The sequence below is a fragment of the Protopterus annectens genome, chromosome 6.part1, assembly GCF_019279795.1.
Source record: "Protopterus annectens isolate FY-2018-M chromosome 6.part1, PAN1.0, whole genome shotgun sequence".
Taxonomy (NCBI): domain Eukaryota; kingdom Metazoa; phylum Chordata; order Ceratodontiformes; family Protopteridae; genus Protopterus; species Protopterus annectens.
In genome coordinates this window covers 35,604,676-35,620,931 of record NC_056738.1, presented here as the reverse complement: position 1 = coordinate 35,620,931, position 16,256 = coordinate 35,604,676, and the positions used below count along the sequence as shown (strand labels likewise).

At 47.3% G+C, this 16,256-nt stretch overlaps 1 protein-coding gene across 2 annotated transcripts in view; it reads right to left on the bottom strand.

Moving 5' to 3' along the window:
- The window catches only part of IFT172 (intraflagellar transport 172), a 3,348,311-nt gene that overhangs the window by 2,676,251 nt on the left and 655,804 nt on the right, over nucleotides 1-16,256 (bottom strand). For both annotated transcript variants that reach the window (XM_044075467.1, XM_044075468.1), the window contains exon 9: nucleotides 13,454-13,577. In XM_044075467.1, coding sequence (XP_043931402.1) covers nucleotides 13,454-13,577 — 124 coding nt within the window. The remainder of the gene's footprint in view (nucleotides 1-13,453; nucleotides 13,578-16,256) is intronic.

Here is a 16,256-nt window from a genome sequence, read left to right as displayed (position 1 = left end):
CTTGGCTCCGACTCGGCACTTTGCTAAGCTCGAGAGTCACTTTTACCAGCTCGAGGCAGCCCTATATCCCATGATGCAAGGCGGTAAGTACCCAGATCTCGTTTGTTGTCTATAAGCAATAACACCTAGCATAAAAAACTTCCCAAAAGGAAGAAAGAAGGCAGAGAAAAAGCCTGAAGGATGGTTTAGGAGGACCAGAACTGTATGGTCTTAAGAAGCATTCTTCCATGTAGAGAGAAAAAGTCTGTCCAGGCCAGGGGGAAGGAGGGAGGGTCGCAAGAAAGAAGGCGAGAGAAGACAACTAACATGGAACGTTATGGTAGGTACATAACTTCTCAATGTTAAGTTGTCAATCTCGCCTTCATTCTTGCTTGATGGGACCGCGTCCCTAGCACCTCTATCCTGGGTGGCTCAATGGAACAGACTCTTGAGAACTGTAGAGCCAAAACTGTCTCTGTCCCTGGAGGCCAAATCCAATTTGTAATGAGTAACAAAGGTATGAGGAGTGGCCCAAGTGGCTGCTGCACAAATAGTGTCTAATGGAAGTCTAGCTTGAAAAGCTGTGGAAGTGGTTAAGCTTCTGGTTGAATGCGCTTTAGGTTTCGAGCACAGCTGTTTTCCCCTGAGCTGATAAATTTCAGAGATGACAGAAGAAAGCCATCTAGATAAGGTCACTTTTGAGACGGGAAGACCTTTTTTGTTATCAGCATAAGAAACAAAGAGCTGATCGGATTTCCTGAATTGTTTTGTTCTGTCCAAAATAATATCTGAGTTGGCGGTGAACATCAAGATAATGTAACTTTTGTTCCGATCTGTTTGAGTAGTTTGGGAAAAATACAGGAAGGTCAATAGACTGATTCAAATTACTCTTTGAGGCGACCATAGGCAAAAAGGTCGGATTAGTTCTCAATGATACTCTGTCTTTGTGGAAGACCAAATAGGGGGGACGAACAGAGAGAGCATGAAGTTCAGATACCCTCCTAGCCGATGTAATAGCAACCAGGAATAAAGTTTTCCATGAAAGAAATTTCAGGGAACATGAAACAGCTGGCTCGAAGGGAGGAAGAATCAAGGATGTCAGCACTAAATTTAGGTCCCATTGAGGAGGAGGACTCCTGATTGGAGGTTTCAGGAGAAAAATTCCTTTTAAGAAGGCTTTACAAAGCCTGTGGGACATAATGTTGTGATCTGCGTACCCGACATGAAAGTTCGAGATAGCAGCCAACTGAACTTTGACCGTGGAAGAAGAAGAGCCCGCGTGAAAGATTTCCGCTAAGAAATCCAAAACTGCTTGTACTGGAGCAGTAAAGGGATCAATATTTTTAGCTTTTGCCCAACAAGAAAAGCGTTTCCATTTGCTGGTATAAATTCTTCTAGTAGAGGATTTTAGGGAAGCTACTATGATGTCCCTAACAGGATTAGAGATCATAGGAAGCCTGGCTAAGGAAGGAAGTGGAGCAACCATGCTGTGAGGTTGAGAGAAGGGATAGACCGGTGCATCTGACCCAATTGGTGAATCAGAAGGTCTGGTACTGGGTCCAGATGCCACGGCTGCACCAAAAGGTGACGATGGAGGAACGGAAACCAAATCTGTCAAGGCCAATAGGGAGCAATGAGAATCATTTTGGCTCTCAAAACGGTGGCTTTCTGGAGTACTTGTGGAATCAGCGGAAAAGGAGGAAAGGCATAAAGAAGTCCCTGGGGCCAATCCTGGGTTAGAGCGTCTCTGGGGGGATGGCCTGGCAGTGGGAAGAGAGAAAAGAAGTCTGGGCATTTGCTGTTTTGGGGAGTAGCAAAAAGATCGCAACATGGGCGGCCCCATTCTAGAAAAATCTCCTCCACTATAGATTGTTTGAGAGACCACTCGTGAGGCATGAGAATAGCTCTGCTCAATCTGTCCGCTAAAATGTTGGTTTTCCCAGGGATATGCGTTGCTACCAGAAACCGATGAGAGGAGATCACCCATTGCCAAAGTCTGAGAGCTTCTCGACACAAGGGGTAGGACTTGGTTCCACCCTGTTTGTTGATATACCATACTACAGACATGTTGTCTGTGTGAACTGCAATTGTTCCCAAGGGAAGAAAGTCGTTGAGGGCTTGCAACGTTAAAAGCACTGCTCTCATCTCTAGGACATTTATGTGCAGGTGGTATTCGAACGGTTGTCACGTCCCATGAACCATCCTGCACTGATAATGACCCCCCCACCCGATCAGGGAGGCGTCCATAGTGACAGTGGCTACCGGGGCCGGGGGTACAAAGGGTCTGCCTTGGTGAATCTGGGGAGAAGTAATCCACCATGAAAGATGATTCCTGCAAATTTGTGTCACCAGCATTTGGTGACGCATTGGAAGTTGTTGGTAAGACCACTGAGTGAACAACATCCTCTGAAGCAGGCGCATATAGAAGCGGGCCAGGGGAAGAAGGGTAATGGCCGCAGCCATGAGGCCCAACACCTTTAGAACCATTCTGGCTTGTACTTTCTTGCTGGCTAGGATGATCCTCACGTGACTTTGTATATCTGAGATTCTTTAGTCTGTGAGGGTTGCTGACATCCAAACAGTGTTTAAGTTTGCGCCTATGAAAGTAATAGACTGGCAGGGCAATAAGGAGGATTTTTCGTAGTTGATCGAAATTCCCAATTGAGTGCAAAGATTTATTGTGTAATCCCTGGCTTGAAGAAGTTGATGCCTGGTGGTGGCTGAAAGGAGCCAGTCGTCGAGATACGGAAACACCTGGAATCCTTGACGTCTCAGGTGAGCTGTGACCACTGCCATACATTTGGTGAACACTCTGGGGGCTGTAGTGAGACCAAAGGGCAGGGCTCTGAATTGGAAATGACTGGACCCCAGCCGAAAGCGGAGAAACCTTCTGGAGCATCTGTGAATTTTTATGTGATAGTACGCATCCTGAAGATCTATTGAGCACATCCAGTTGTCCTTCTCTAGGAAGGGCAGAATTGACTGAAGTGTGACCATTCGAAATCTTGTCTTTCTCACAGACTTGTTGAGTCTGCTGAGATCCAATATTGGTCTCCAGTCTCCCGTCTTTTTGGGGACCAAAAAGAATCTTGAGTAGATTCCGGGCTCTGAATGGTCTGTTGTAACTGGCTGAATGGCTCTTTTTTGTAGAAGTTTTAATACTTCTAACTCTGCAACTTCCCTTAGACTGGGTGGTACATCTGGAAGGGAATTTGAGTGAGAGAAAGGACTTTCCTCGAAAGGAATTTTGTAACCCTCGGATATGATCGACTGTACCCATCTGTCTTGAGTGAGGGAACGCCAGGCTTCTGGGTACAGCGATAGTCTTCCCCCGACTGCCTCCAAGGATGGACAGTCGGGCAACATCTCAGGGATGCTGAAAGGGCTTGTCAGAGAGAGAGGCTCTCTGCTTCCCTGGTTCTGTGGACCCCCTCTGCCTCTACAGCGGCGTCTGTTATTGTTACCCCCTCTGCCTCTAGGGGTAAACTGACCACGTGTATCCGGCGTGACTCCTTGGGATTTGCGGAACCACATCTTTCCACCTTTCTGTCCTTTAGGGTAAGGTCTAGAAGGGGTGGAAAAACGGACCCCTACGACAGAAAGAGTCTTGCCGTCCTGCTCACACCTGGTCAATGTATCCTTCACTTGAGGGCCAAACAAAGCTGACCCATCAAAGGGAGAGTTTGTGAAGGACGCCTTAAAGGGATCTGCAAAATTACAGAGCCGCATCCAGGCTTGGCGTCTAAGAGCCACACCTGTACCTGCTGCTCTACTCGCTCCATCTGCTGCATATGATATCAGTCGCATGGAGGAGTTAGCAATAGAATTAAGGATTCCTAGCTGCGAAGCAATTTTTTCTTGAGCCCCTGCAGCTGTGGGATCCTGTACTACTTCACCTAGTTCCTTAAGGATGTCCCTTTGGAGTCTGGTGAAGTGACATAAGTAGTTCAGCGAGCGCATAGCAAAGGTCGCTGAAGAGAACATCCGCTTACCATACCTATCCATGGTCCTAGAATCCTTATTAGGAGGATGGACAGGTACGGAAGGATCTGCAAGTTCCTTCTTAGTGGCAGACGCACCCACCATGGCATTAGCACGGACACGCTTCGTAATGAATTGCTTAGTCGAAGGGCTAGTAATAAATTTAGACGGCCTCCTAGGAACTGGCTCTACAGAGTCAGGAGCAGCCCAAGCCTTTCGAGCAATAACCTCCATAAGGGGGTCGAAAGGCAGAGACACCCAGGAGGTGGAGGGCCGAGATCCAAACGCCTCTAGGTATACCGACTCATCCTCAGAGGGATTATTGGAGGGCCAGTTTCCCCTCTGTATTAGGAGTTCTAGGATGTCTGAAAAGGAGACATCCTCAGAGGGGGATCTTGGGGATCCCTCCGACTCATCTAAGTTGGTATCTGAAGTGATAGACTCAGGGGAGTCTATGTGTTTCCTCTTACAAATCCTCTTGCGTGGAGGATCTCCTGACTGATCAGGAGAATCCTCGGAAGAGGGGGTTCTTCCCAGTGGGGAAACCTGAGGCGGAGGATCTCTGGGTCCGGAAGCAAGAGAGATGGCAGAGATATCGACAGGCACCGTAGAGGGAGGAGCTAAGGGAACAGACTGCTGGCTGAGTCCAGTGGCCAGCACACTCTTCATCACCTCGAAGGCCCCTCCCAGGAGGTCCGAGAGAACCCGTTCCGAAGAAACCGGAACTCCAGGGCCCACCGAAAGGGAAGGCTCCGAGGCAGATGTCGGAGCCGAGCTCACCAAGGCCGAGGCTCCAAGGGGAAGAGTGGGGTCGGACAAGGGTCCAATGCCACTCACCCCCTCGGAGGAGACCAGGGAAGCCCGACCACCGAATCCCTCTAAGGAAGGTCTCGAAGAGGAGATAAGAGTAGATGCTGAGGGAGCAGAAGGGGGTATCCGCCCCTCAGCCATAGCAGAAACTATTCCCAAGACTCCAGCTCCAAACTCTGAGGTAGAGTCGAAGGAGGAACTACAAGAGGGTGTGGACTAATAGTCGTCTGTTGAGACGGACTATGTAGCATCTGGGCCAGTGCCTGTGATTTCAATAATCTACTGACCACCCTCTCTAAATCATGGTCAGAAAGCCTGGATGACCTAGATGATCGGCTCCGATGGCTCCGTTCCGAGAGGAGAGGTGAGGCCGGAGCCGAGAGTATCGGTTCCAAGGAAGGGGACCTGGACCTCTTCCTCGAAGGAACCATCGGAGCCGACGAAACCATAGATGCAGTCGGAGCCGAGGACTTTTCGGCACCGACAGAAGGTCTCGATGCATCGGCTCCGCCGGAGCCGATACAGACATAAAAGTAACGGTGTCAGAGCCGGTCGGCGCCGACACCGAAGCCTGAGCCACATGGTGGTCGGAGCCAGTCGGAGCCGACACCGATGTGACTGAAACAGTATTGGCACCGATAGCCATCAGTGCCGAAGGTTTATGCAAACCAGGATCGGCTCCAGCCGGAGCCGATCTCGACTCAGAAAGAGTCGGAACTGAGGCCGCAGGCTTAGACACAGAAGCCTGGGCCTTGGAAGACTTTGAAGTCTTGCTCGGAGCCGACTTAGCCGGAGAGCCCTCCGGTTTAAGAAGACCCCTTAAAATCAATTTATTCCTCCTCTCCTACAGGACTCTCTGGCTAAAGGAATGACAAATCGCACAGGAGTCCTGCAGGTGGAGAGGTCCCAGGCAGTATAAACAAGAAGTGTGACCGTCTGTCAGAGACATCTTCTGACAGCACGAGTCACACTTCTTAAAGCCTGAGACCCTTTCTTTGGACATAGTTGTACCAAAACACACACAACACAGTCCCAATAAGATAACAAGTTATCCAAAAAAAATAGAGAAACTAACCTCTCACACACACACACACACCCTGACAAGGGGGGGATGGGAGGGGAGAAGGCCTGACTAAAAAAATTAAGGAGGAAGGGTAATTTTAGTCAAAAAAGGGCTTAATATAAACTAAAAACGTTAGATATAAAGTTTAAAAGTGAAAAGGGGCTAAAGATAGTTTAATATAAAACACTTACCAGGAGCTGGTAAAAGGAGGACCTCATCAGCGAAGCGGCAAACGAGATCTGGGTACTTACCGCCTTGCATCATGGGATATGGGGCTGCCTCGAGCTGGTAAAAGTGACTCTCGAGCTTAGCAAAGTACGAATGGAGCCGAGGATCGGCTCCGAACCCATCAAGCAAGAATGAAGGCGAGATTGACAACTTAACATCTAACATTTACCACACCAGGAAATTTTGATGCAAAGACAATGTAACTTAATTATAGGTAAGGGCTATGTGTAGGAGAGCAAAACATGATGTAAAACAAATTAAACATTTCATGCTATTACTTGTGGATTTGTGGATACAGAATGGTAGCACATTTTGTTACTGAAATTATAATAAAAATGTCAAAAATTTGGGACATTAGATCTTACAAGCTGTAAGAATGTTATACCAGTAGCATTATTTGACCCTGTCAAGTCATTGTGACAAGCAAAGAGGTTGGTACAAGTGGTGGTTACCTGGCAACAATAAGTATTGGATTTTCAGAAATCATGGCACATAATAAGAAGTTATGTACCTACCATAACATTCCATGTTAGTTGTCTTCTTCTCGCCTTCTTTCTTGTTGGATGGGTTCGGAGCCGATCCTCGGCTCCGACTCGGCCAATACTAAAGCTCGAGAGCTAATTCCACCGGCTCGAGGCTCCCCCATATCCCACAATGCTAGGCGGTAACTCCTCAGATCTCGTTTGAAAGCTAGGCCAAGCAAGAAAAAACTCCATAACATGGAGAAGGGTAACCCACCTCTATAGGGCTGACTGTGAGGTGTCCTAAACCTAACAGAGGAAAATTATAGAGGTGGTAGAACGTGGGAGAAAAGGATTGAAAGGTCACAAGACAATCTCCTCTAGGTCTGTCCAGGCTAGGGGGAAGGAGGATGGGATGCAAGAAAGAAGGTGAGAAGAAGACAACTAACATGGAATGTTATGGTAGGTACATAACTTCTTAATGTTAGGTTGTCTATCTCGCCTTCATTCTTGCTGGATGGGACCGTGTCCCTAGCACCTTGTCCTGGGTGGCATATCGGAGCAGACTCTTGAGAACAGTGGAACCAAAGTTGGCACGGTGTCTGGAGGCTATGTCCAACTTGTAATGAGAAATGAAGGTATGAGGGGAAGCCCAGGTGGCTGCTGAGCAAATAGAATCAATAGGAAGCCTATCCTGAAAAGCTATGGATGTGGCTAAGGCCCTAGTAGAGTGAGCTCTAGGCTTCGAGGGCAATTGTTGGTGCCTGATCTCATAAATAAAGGTAATCGTAGAAGTAAGCCATCTAGAAAGTGACACTTTAGTGCCTTCCGCATATGAAATAAACAGTTGGTCTGATTTTCTAAACTGTTTAGTCCTGTCTAAATAATACCCAAGTTGGCGATGAACATTTAAACAGTGCAGTTTCTGTTCTGATCTGTTGCCATAGTTGGGGAAAAAAAACTGGGAGATCAATAGTTTGATTCAGATTTGCTTGAGAGGACACTTTGGGCAAAAAGGATGGATTAGTACGCAAGGATACTCTATCTTTGTGAAAAAATAAATACGGGGGACGACAGCATAGAGCATGGAGTTCCAATACCCTTCTAGCTGAAGTGATGGCTATTAGAAAAAGCGCTTTCCAAGACAACAACTTCATAGAACATGAAGCCGCAGGTTCAAAGGGGGGGTAGAATCAATGATGCTAGAACCAAGTTCAGATCCCATGGAGGAGGTGGATCCTTGATAGGGGGCTTAAGAAGAAAGACTCCTTTCAAAAAGGCTTTACAGAGTTTGTGAGACATAATAGTAGACTCTGACACACCCACATGAAAATTAGATATAGCCGCCAATTGAACTCTGATAGTAGAAGGAGAAGAGCCTGCTTGGAAAAGTTCAGCTAGGAAATCCAGAATGGACTGAATAGGTGCAGTAAAAGGATCTATTTCCCTGGACGCTGCCCAGAAGGAGAAACGTTTCCATTTGCTGCTATAAATCTTCCGGGTAGAAGACTTATGAGAAGCTATCAAAATATCTCTAACTGAGTGAGATATTAAGGGAAGCCTGGCTAAGGTTGGAATTGGAGGAACCACGCTGTGAGGTTCAGAGAAGAAAGGGATTGGTGCAGCTGACCCGATTGATGGTCAAGAGATCTGGAACTGGGTCCAGATGCCATGGTTGCACCAAAAGGTAACGGTGAAGAAAGGGAAACCAAACCTGTCGAGGCCAATAAGGGGCAATGAGGATCATTGAGGCCTTCAGAGCGATGGCTTTCCGAATCAGCTGAGGTATCAGTGGGAAGGGGGGAAAGGCATACAGTAGTCCCGGAGGCCAATCGTGAACTAGAGCGTCTCTGATGGGATGACCTGGTAGGGGAAAGAGGGTGAAGAAATTGGGACACTTGCTGTTTTGGGGAGTGGCAAAAAGATCGCAGCAAGGTTGGCCCCAAGTTCGAAAAACTTCTTCCAACACTGATTTCTTCAGAGACCACTCGTGAGGCATGAGAATTGCTCTGCTCAATCTGTCTGCTATCACATTGGACTTGCCGGGAATGTGCGTTGCTATCAGGAAGCGCTGAGAAGAGATCGCCCATTGCCACAGTCTGAGTGCTTCTCGACATAAGGGGTAAGATTTGGTCCAGCCTTGCTTGTTGTTGTACCACACTATGGACATATTGTCCGTCTGAATTGCTATAGTTCCCTTGGGAAGAGAGTCCTGAAGGGCTTGCAACACTAAAAGCACTGCTCTCATCTCTAGAACATTTATGTGCAAGTGGCATTTGATCGGCTGCCACGTGCCCTGGACTGTCCTGCCCTGGTAATGCCCCCCCCACCTGATCAGGGAGGCGTCCGTTGTCAGAGTTGCAGCCGGGGGTGGGGGAATGAAAGGTCTCCCTAGGAGAAGTTGGGGAGATGTGACCCACCAGGAAAGATGATTCCTGCATGACTGAGTTATGCTGATAGTGTGGGACATTGGCAGAAGTTGAAAAGACCACTGAGTGAAAAGCATCCACTGAAGAATCCTCATGTGGAAGCGGGCTAAGGGGAGGAGAGGAATAGCCACCGCCATAATCCCTAGGACTTTCAACACCAGTCTGACCTTGACTCTGTTGTGTAGTAATAGAAGAAAAACCTGCTTGTGAATGTCTGCTACTCTTTGTTCTGTGAGTCTGACTGACAGACTGACTGTGTCTAATCTTGCGCCTATAAAGGTAATAGACTGACAAGGCGATAAGACAGACTTTTCTTAATTTACAGAGATGCCTAGAGTCTGACAGGTTCATAAAGTGTAGTCTCTGGCTAAAAGAAGTAGATGCCTGGTGGTGGCAGTCAGGAGCCAGTCGTCTAAGTACGGAAACACCTGGAATCCCTGGCCCCTCAAATGAGCGGTGACCACTGCCATGCATTTGGTGAACACTCGGGGGGCTGTAGTGAGACCAAAGGGCAGGGCCCTGAACTGAAAATGATTGGCTCCTAGCCTGAAGCGGAGAAATCTCCTGGATCGTCTGTTCATTTTGATGTGATAGTACGCATCCTGGAGATCTATGGAGCACATCCAGTTGTCCTGACCCAGAAAAGGCAGGATGGACTGCAGCGTGACCATCCGAAATTTTGTTTTCTTGACAAACTTGTTCAAGTTGCTGAGATCCAAAATGGGTCTCCAGTCCCCTGTCTTCTTTGGAACCAAAAGAATTTGGAGTAGATTCCGGATCCTTGTTGGTCTGCTGGAACTGGTTGAATGGCTCTTTTTGCTAGCAGCTTTGAAATTTCTAGTGCTGCTTGCTCCCTTTGACTGGGTGGAACGTCTGGAAGGGAGTTTCTGGATTGTTTTGGGATGTGAATGAATGGAATTCTGTAGCCTTCGGATATGATAGACTGTACCCACTTGTCTTGAGTAAGGGAAAGCCAGGCTTTTGGGTACAGAGATAATCTTCCCCTAACTGCCTCTGAAGGTGGACAGTCGGGCAGCCCCTCAGGGGTGCTGAAAGGGTTTGTCAGAGAAAGTTTCTCGACTACCCTGATTTTGCGGGCCCCCTCTGCCTCTAGGACGGCGTCTATTATTATTGTTCCCCCCTCTGCCTCTAGAGGGGAAACGACTCTGTGCATCCGGTAAGACTCCCTGTGGTTGTTTGCGGAACTACATCTTCCCCCCCTTCTGACCCTTGGGGTAAGGCCTAGAAGGGGTAGAAAAATGGACTCCGATGGCAGAAAGAGTCTTACCTTCTACCTCGCACCTTGTCAGAGTATCCTTCACTTGTGGGCCAAAGAGAGATGATCCATCAAAAGGGGAGTTAGTGAAGGACGCTTTGAAAGGGTCCGCAAAGCTACATAGCCGCATCCAGGCGTGGTGGCATAAGGCCACCCCTGTACCTGCGGCCCTGCTCGCTCCATCAGCCGTGTACGAAATCAGGCGCATGGAGGAGTTGACTACTGAGTTAAGGGTAGCCAGCTGGGAGTTCATCCTATCTTGAAACCCCACAACTGATGGGTCCTTCAACACTTCACTCATATCCTTGAGCAAGTCCCTTTGGAGACGAGTGAAATGACACAGGTAATTCAGCGAACGCATAGAAAAGGTCGCTGATGAGAAGATCTGCTTACCGTACCTGTCCATGGTCCTAGATTCCTTATTAGGAGGATGAACAGGTACTGAAGGATCCGCTAGTTCCTTCTTGGTGGCTGCAGCCACCACCATGGCATCCACAGAGACACCTTTGGACAAAAACTCCTTGTCTTTGGGGGCAGTGATAAATCTGGCTGGCCTCCTAGGGGTGCGTTCCACCGAGTCAGGAGCCGCCCAAGCCTTCCTCGCCACCACTTCCATGAGGGGGTCAAAGGGAGGGGACACCCAGGAGGTGGAAGGTCGAGAACCAAACGCCTCAAGGTATACTGATTCGTCCTCTGAAGGGTTAAGGGCTGGCCAATTCCCCCTCTGTTTCAAGATTTCGAGTATGTCTGCAAAGGAGACATCTTCAGAGGGGGAACGAGGGGAACCCTCAGAATCCTCCAAATCAGTGTCAGAGGTGACAGACTCAGGGGAGACAATGTGCTTCCTCTTGCACTGTCTTTTCCTAGGGGGTTCTCCTGCAAGGTCAGGAAAGGCCTCGGAAGAGGAGGAAATTCCCACTGGGGATACTTGAGGCGCAGATTCTCTACGGTCCCAAGCAAGAGGGTGAGAAGAAAACACCGCAGGCACTGTGGAGGGAGGGGCTGATGGAGCAGACTGTGGAGTAGAACCAGGTTCTAACACGCTCCGCATGACCTCAAAGGCACCCCTGTCAGGCAGGGCCAGAGGTCTCCGCTCCGAAGAGCCAAAAACCTCCCCCGGCACCGACAAGGATGGCTCCGAAGCCGATGTCAGAGCCGAACTAACCAGTGCCGAAGCACCGAGAGGGAGAGCGGGGTCGGACAAGGGTCCGATGCCATTCGCCCCCTCGGAGCCGACGAGGGAAGTCCGGCGCCGAGATCCCTCCAAGGAGGAAATCGGAGCAGACGACGGTGCCCAAAGCAAAGGTATCAGTTCCGATGCTCCCACAGTCTCGGCTCCGAGCAGCACCGGCTCCGAACTCAAGAGAGTTGGAGGAGGAATATCTAATGGAACGGGGGTAGCCATCGACTGTTGAGTCGGGCTGTGTAACATTTGGGCCAGTGCCTCGGATTTAAGAAGTCTACTCACCACCGTCTGCAAATCATGGTCCGAAAGTCTGGAGGACCTAGAGGAGTGTGACCTATGGCTTCGTTCAGACAAGAGCGGTGACGCTGGAGCCGAATGAACGGAGCCGATAGAAGAAGACCTGGATCTCTTTCTAGTAGTCGGTTCCGACAAGGGTATCGGAACCGACTTCGACTTGTCTGTCTCGGCTCCATCCGGTGTGTGTGGCAGATCTAAGATCATCGGCTCCGGCTGGAGCCGATGTCTGAACCGTATGAACGGTCTTTGAACCTCCGGAGGACGGCTCAGACACTGGAGCCAACTGCCTGGAGGGCTTAGAGGGTTTCCCTGACAGAGACTGGGTCGGGGGACCCTCGGGCTTTAATAAGCCCCTCAAGATCAATTTGTTTTTACGTTCCTGCAGGACTCTAGGGCTGAAACCGTGACAGACAGCACAAGAGTCCTGCAGGTGTAAAGGTCCCAGGCAATACACACAAGAAATGTGACCATCTGTCAGAGACATCTTCTGACAGCAAGAGTCACACTTCTTAAAGCCTGAGACCTTTGATTCTTTAGACATATCTAAAGAGACAACACTAGTGCAATCACTCACACAAACACACAGATTACACTAAAAATTAAATTAAACTAAATTTAACAAAGATCCTGACAGAAAAAAACACACTCACTCCAACTACTAGGAGGGGTGGGAAGGGGCCCTAAGGGAAATAACCCTTGGAAAAAATTTTTGGAAAGGGAAGATATTTTTAAGGAAGTGCTAGCAAACTAAGTAACTAACTAATTACTGTCGAAAAACTAACTTAAAGGGGGTCTAAGTTTACTAGAAACTTTAGAAATTTAACTAACCTGCAGAGCCGGTTGGAAAAGCACCTCGTCAGCTAAGCGGCAAACGAGATCTGAGGAGTTACCGCCTAGCATTGTGGGATATGGGGGAGCCTCGAGCCGGTGGAATTAGCTCTCAAGCTTTAGTATTGGCCGAGTCGGAGCCAAGGATCGGCTCCGAACCCATCCAGCAAGAATGAAGGCGAGATAGACAACTTAACATCAGTTCTTTGCTTTTTAAGTTGATTCCATTTGTTTGTGGGGGCCCCCAGCAACCTTTGACTCACAATCTTAAAAAAAAAAAAAAAAGTAGGAGCAGGAGATTCGGGCAGCAGCTAACAAACTAAACTGTCCATCTTTTCTTCTGTCAGTCTGCCTATCAGTATGTGTGCTCTAATGCACCTGCTGCAGTAGTTATCTGTCTGTCTATCCATCTGTCCCTCTACCTAATCTGAGCTACTCATCTGTAAAACAATGCCAAACTACAAGGGTGCAAAAAATGCCAATGCTCTGTGCTGTTATAAACATTCTGCTTGCAATTCTGATCCCATATTAATACAAGGTTCAGAGTTCTCCATAATTGCCATAAAATTTGCCATCTTTCTCTTATCAAAAGCTGCCTAAGCATAGTTTCATTTTATAATATTTTATCTTAAAATAGAGCATGTTCAACAACACAAATCATGGCAAGAACAGTCAACATCCACAGTAAAGAGGTTAAAACATTTTCAAATTCATGGATTTAGTGAACTGTAATTTAACCAAATAAGAATTTGAAATATACCTTTAATCCCACTGTTTACAGCTTGATCAGTATGCTTTGATTATAGCTAACTAGCTGGTTAGATATACAGACACAGATACAACACAATCAGCAATCAGGTTTACAAATCTTTAATAAAAAATAAGTTAACTTGATAAAAAAAAAAAAATACAAACCGCACATATCTTTGACCCATCTTTTTTCCATGACAGAGCAGTGATGGTATAAAGGTTTGGAATTTCTTTTGGCTTTGCCTCATCCCATGCAGCTTTACGAGGGCTCCAGTTAAATACTCGCAACCTGTGGACAGAGAAGTTTAGTTATGGTCAAACTGCTCAGAAAACAAAAAGTTATGTACTCACCACAAAAAGAAATTATGTACTCACCATAACATACCATGTGAGTGGTTTATCTCGCCTTTATTCTCACTGATGGGTTCGGAGCCGAGGCTGTTAGCAAAGCTCAAGGTTTACCAGTAGCTCGAGATCAAGCCCGTTATCCCATGATGCACGGCTGGAATTACTTCAGATCTTGTTTGCTGCGTGTATATATAACCCTGTAAGGGGTGCACTCCACAAGAACGAAGAAGTATTGAACAACCAGGATGATACTAGCCTCTAGGTCAACAGGAGGGGGATGGAGGGAGGGACATGAGAATAAAGGCGAGATAAACAACTCACATGGAACATTATGGTGAGTACATAACTTCTTTATGTGAAGTTGTCAAATCTCGCCATTTATTCTCACTGATGGGTAGTGTCCCTAGCACCCGCAATCCTGGGTGGCTCATGGGAGTACATTTTTCAGGACCGTAGAACCAAAAGAAGACCTGTCCCTTGAGACCTTATCTACTTTGTAATGAGTGATAAAAGTATGAGGCTTAGACCAAGTGGCTACAACACAAATGTTATCAAGGGGCAATTTAGATTGAAAGGCAGAAGACGTAGAAACGGCTCTGGTTGAATGAGCCTTTACTTTTTGTGGTAAAGGTATGTTAGCAGTTGTATGAACAAATGAGATACAATCCGATAACCATTTTGAAAGGGTTGTTTCAGCCACTGGTCTACCTTTTCTGGCCTCTGGAAAGGATACAAAAAGTTGATCTGATTTCCTAATATCCTTGGTTCTATCGAGATAGACTCTAAGCTGTCTGTGCACGTCAAGTTTGTGCAGCATGTATTCTAATTTGTTAGAATGGTTGGGAAAGAAGACTGGCAATTCAATAACCTGACTGATATTAGATTCTGAACAGACTTTAGGCAAAAAGCATGGGTTTGTTCTGAGAGCTACTCTATCAGTATGAAAAATCATATAAGGTGATCTGATAGACAAAGCTTGAATTTCTGACACTCTGCAGGCAGAAGTAATGGCCACTAAAAAAATAGTTTTCCAGGAAAGGAATTTGAGATCACAAGAAGATGCAGGTTCGAAGGGGAGAAGAATTATTTGAGATAGCATAAAATTCAAATTCTAAGGAGAATAAGGGGCTTTGACAGGAGGCCTCATGTGAAAAACACCTTTGAGAAAAACCTTAGATAACTTATGGGCCATAATATTTAACCCATCCAATCCAAGGTGGAAATTAGATATGGCAGCTAACTGAACCCGAACTGTGGCAGCTGCTGCTCCTTCCTTAAAAATCATTGTCAAAAACTCTAGAATGGACGACAAAGGAGCTCGGAAAGGGTCAATTTTTTGTATGCTGGCCCAGATGGAAAACCTTTTCCACTTACTACGATATAGTTTTATGGTGGATGGCTTAGGAGAAGACAATAGAATTTGTCTTGTGTCATCTGAGAGGGAATGAAGCCTGGCTATTTGGGGAAGTGGATCAGCCAAGCAGTCAGCTTTAGAGACTGCAGTGAAGGATGGAGGTCCCCTGACGGGTGTGTCAGGAGGTCTGGAACTGGGCCCAGGATCCATGGATCCTCCAACAGATAATGGTGAAGAAAAGGGAACCAAATCTGTCGAGGCCAATGGGGGGCTATACGGATAACAGTCCTTCCCATTGACTTTGTTTTCTGTACATACCTGGGTATCAATGGAATTGGCGGAAATGCATACAGGAGACCTGGAGGACAATCGTGTATAAGTGTGTCTCTCGGGGATGTCCCGGAGGTGGTATCAGGGCAAAATAGCTTCTGCATTTGGTATTGATGTGACTGGCAAAGAGGTCGCAGCAAGGCTGGCTGCATTTGCGGAAAATCATGTCCGCAACGTGTTGGTTGAGAGACCACTCATGAGGCAACAAGATTGCCCTCCTCAGCTTGTCCGCTATCACGTTGGATTTCCCCGGGATGTGCGTTGCTAACAGAAAATGCTGGAATGACACAACCCATTGCCATACCCTGAGGGCTTCTCGACAAAGGGGGTAAGACTTGGTTCCACCCTGTTTGTTCAAATACCAGACCACTGACATGTTGTCTGTCTGAATTGCAACTGTCCCTAGAAGAAGAGAGTCCTGAAAGTACTGCAACACCAGAAGTACTGCTCTCAACTCCAGAACATTGATATGCAGATGTGACTCTTGATCCGTCCATGTGCCTTGGGCAGTCTTTCCCTGAAAATGCCTCCCCCACCCTATCAGGGAAGCGTCCGTGGTCACAGCGGCTACTGGGGGGGGCACAAAGGGTCATCCTATTGTGACATGAAGAGACGTCAACCACCACCGAAGGTCCCTCTTGCAAGAGTTTGTGATGAGAATCATATGGTTCATTGGCAATTTCTGGTAAGACCATTGAGCGAACAGAAGCCACTGAAGAATTTGCATATGCATCCTTGCGAGTGGAATGGCTACAATTGCTGTCACCATCAAACCTAGTACCTTCAAGACCTCTGCAGCTGTAACTTTGTTCTTTGACACCAATGAGTTGACGTGTTGGTGAAGAAGTGAGACCCTTTCGACTGGAAGACGTAGAGTGGTGGTTGAGGTATCTAACTCTGCTCCTATAAAGACGGTATGCTGCAATGGCGACAAGG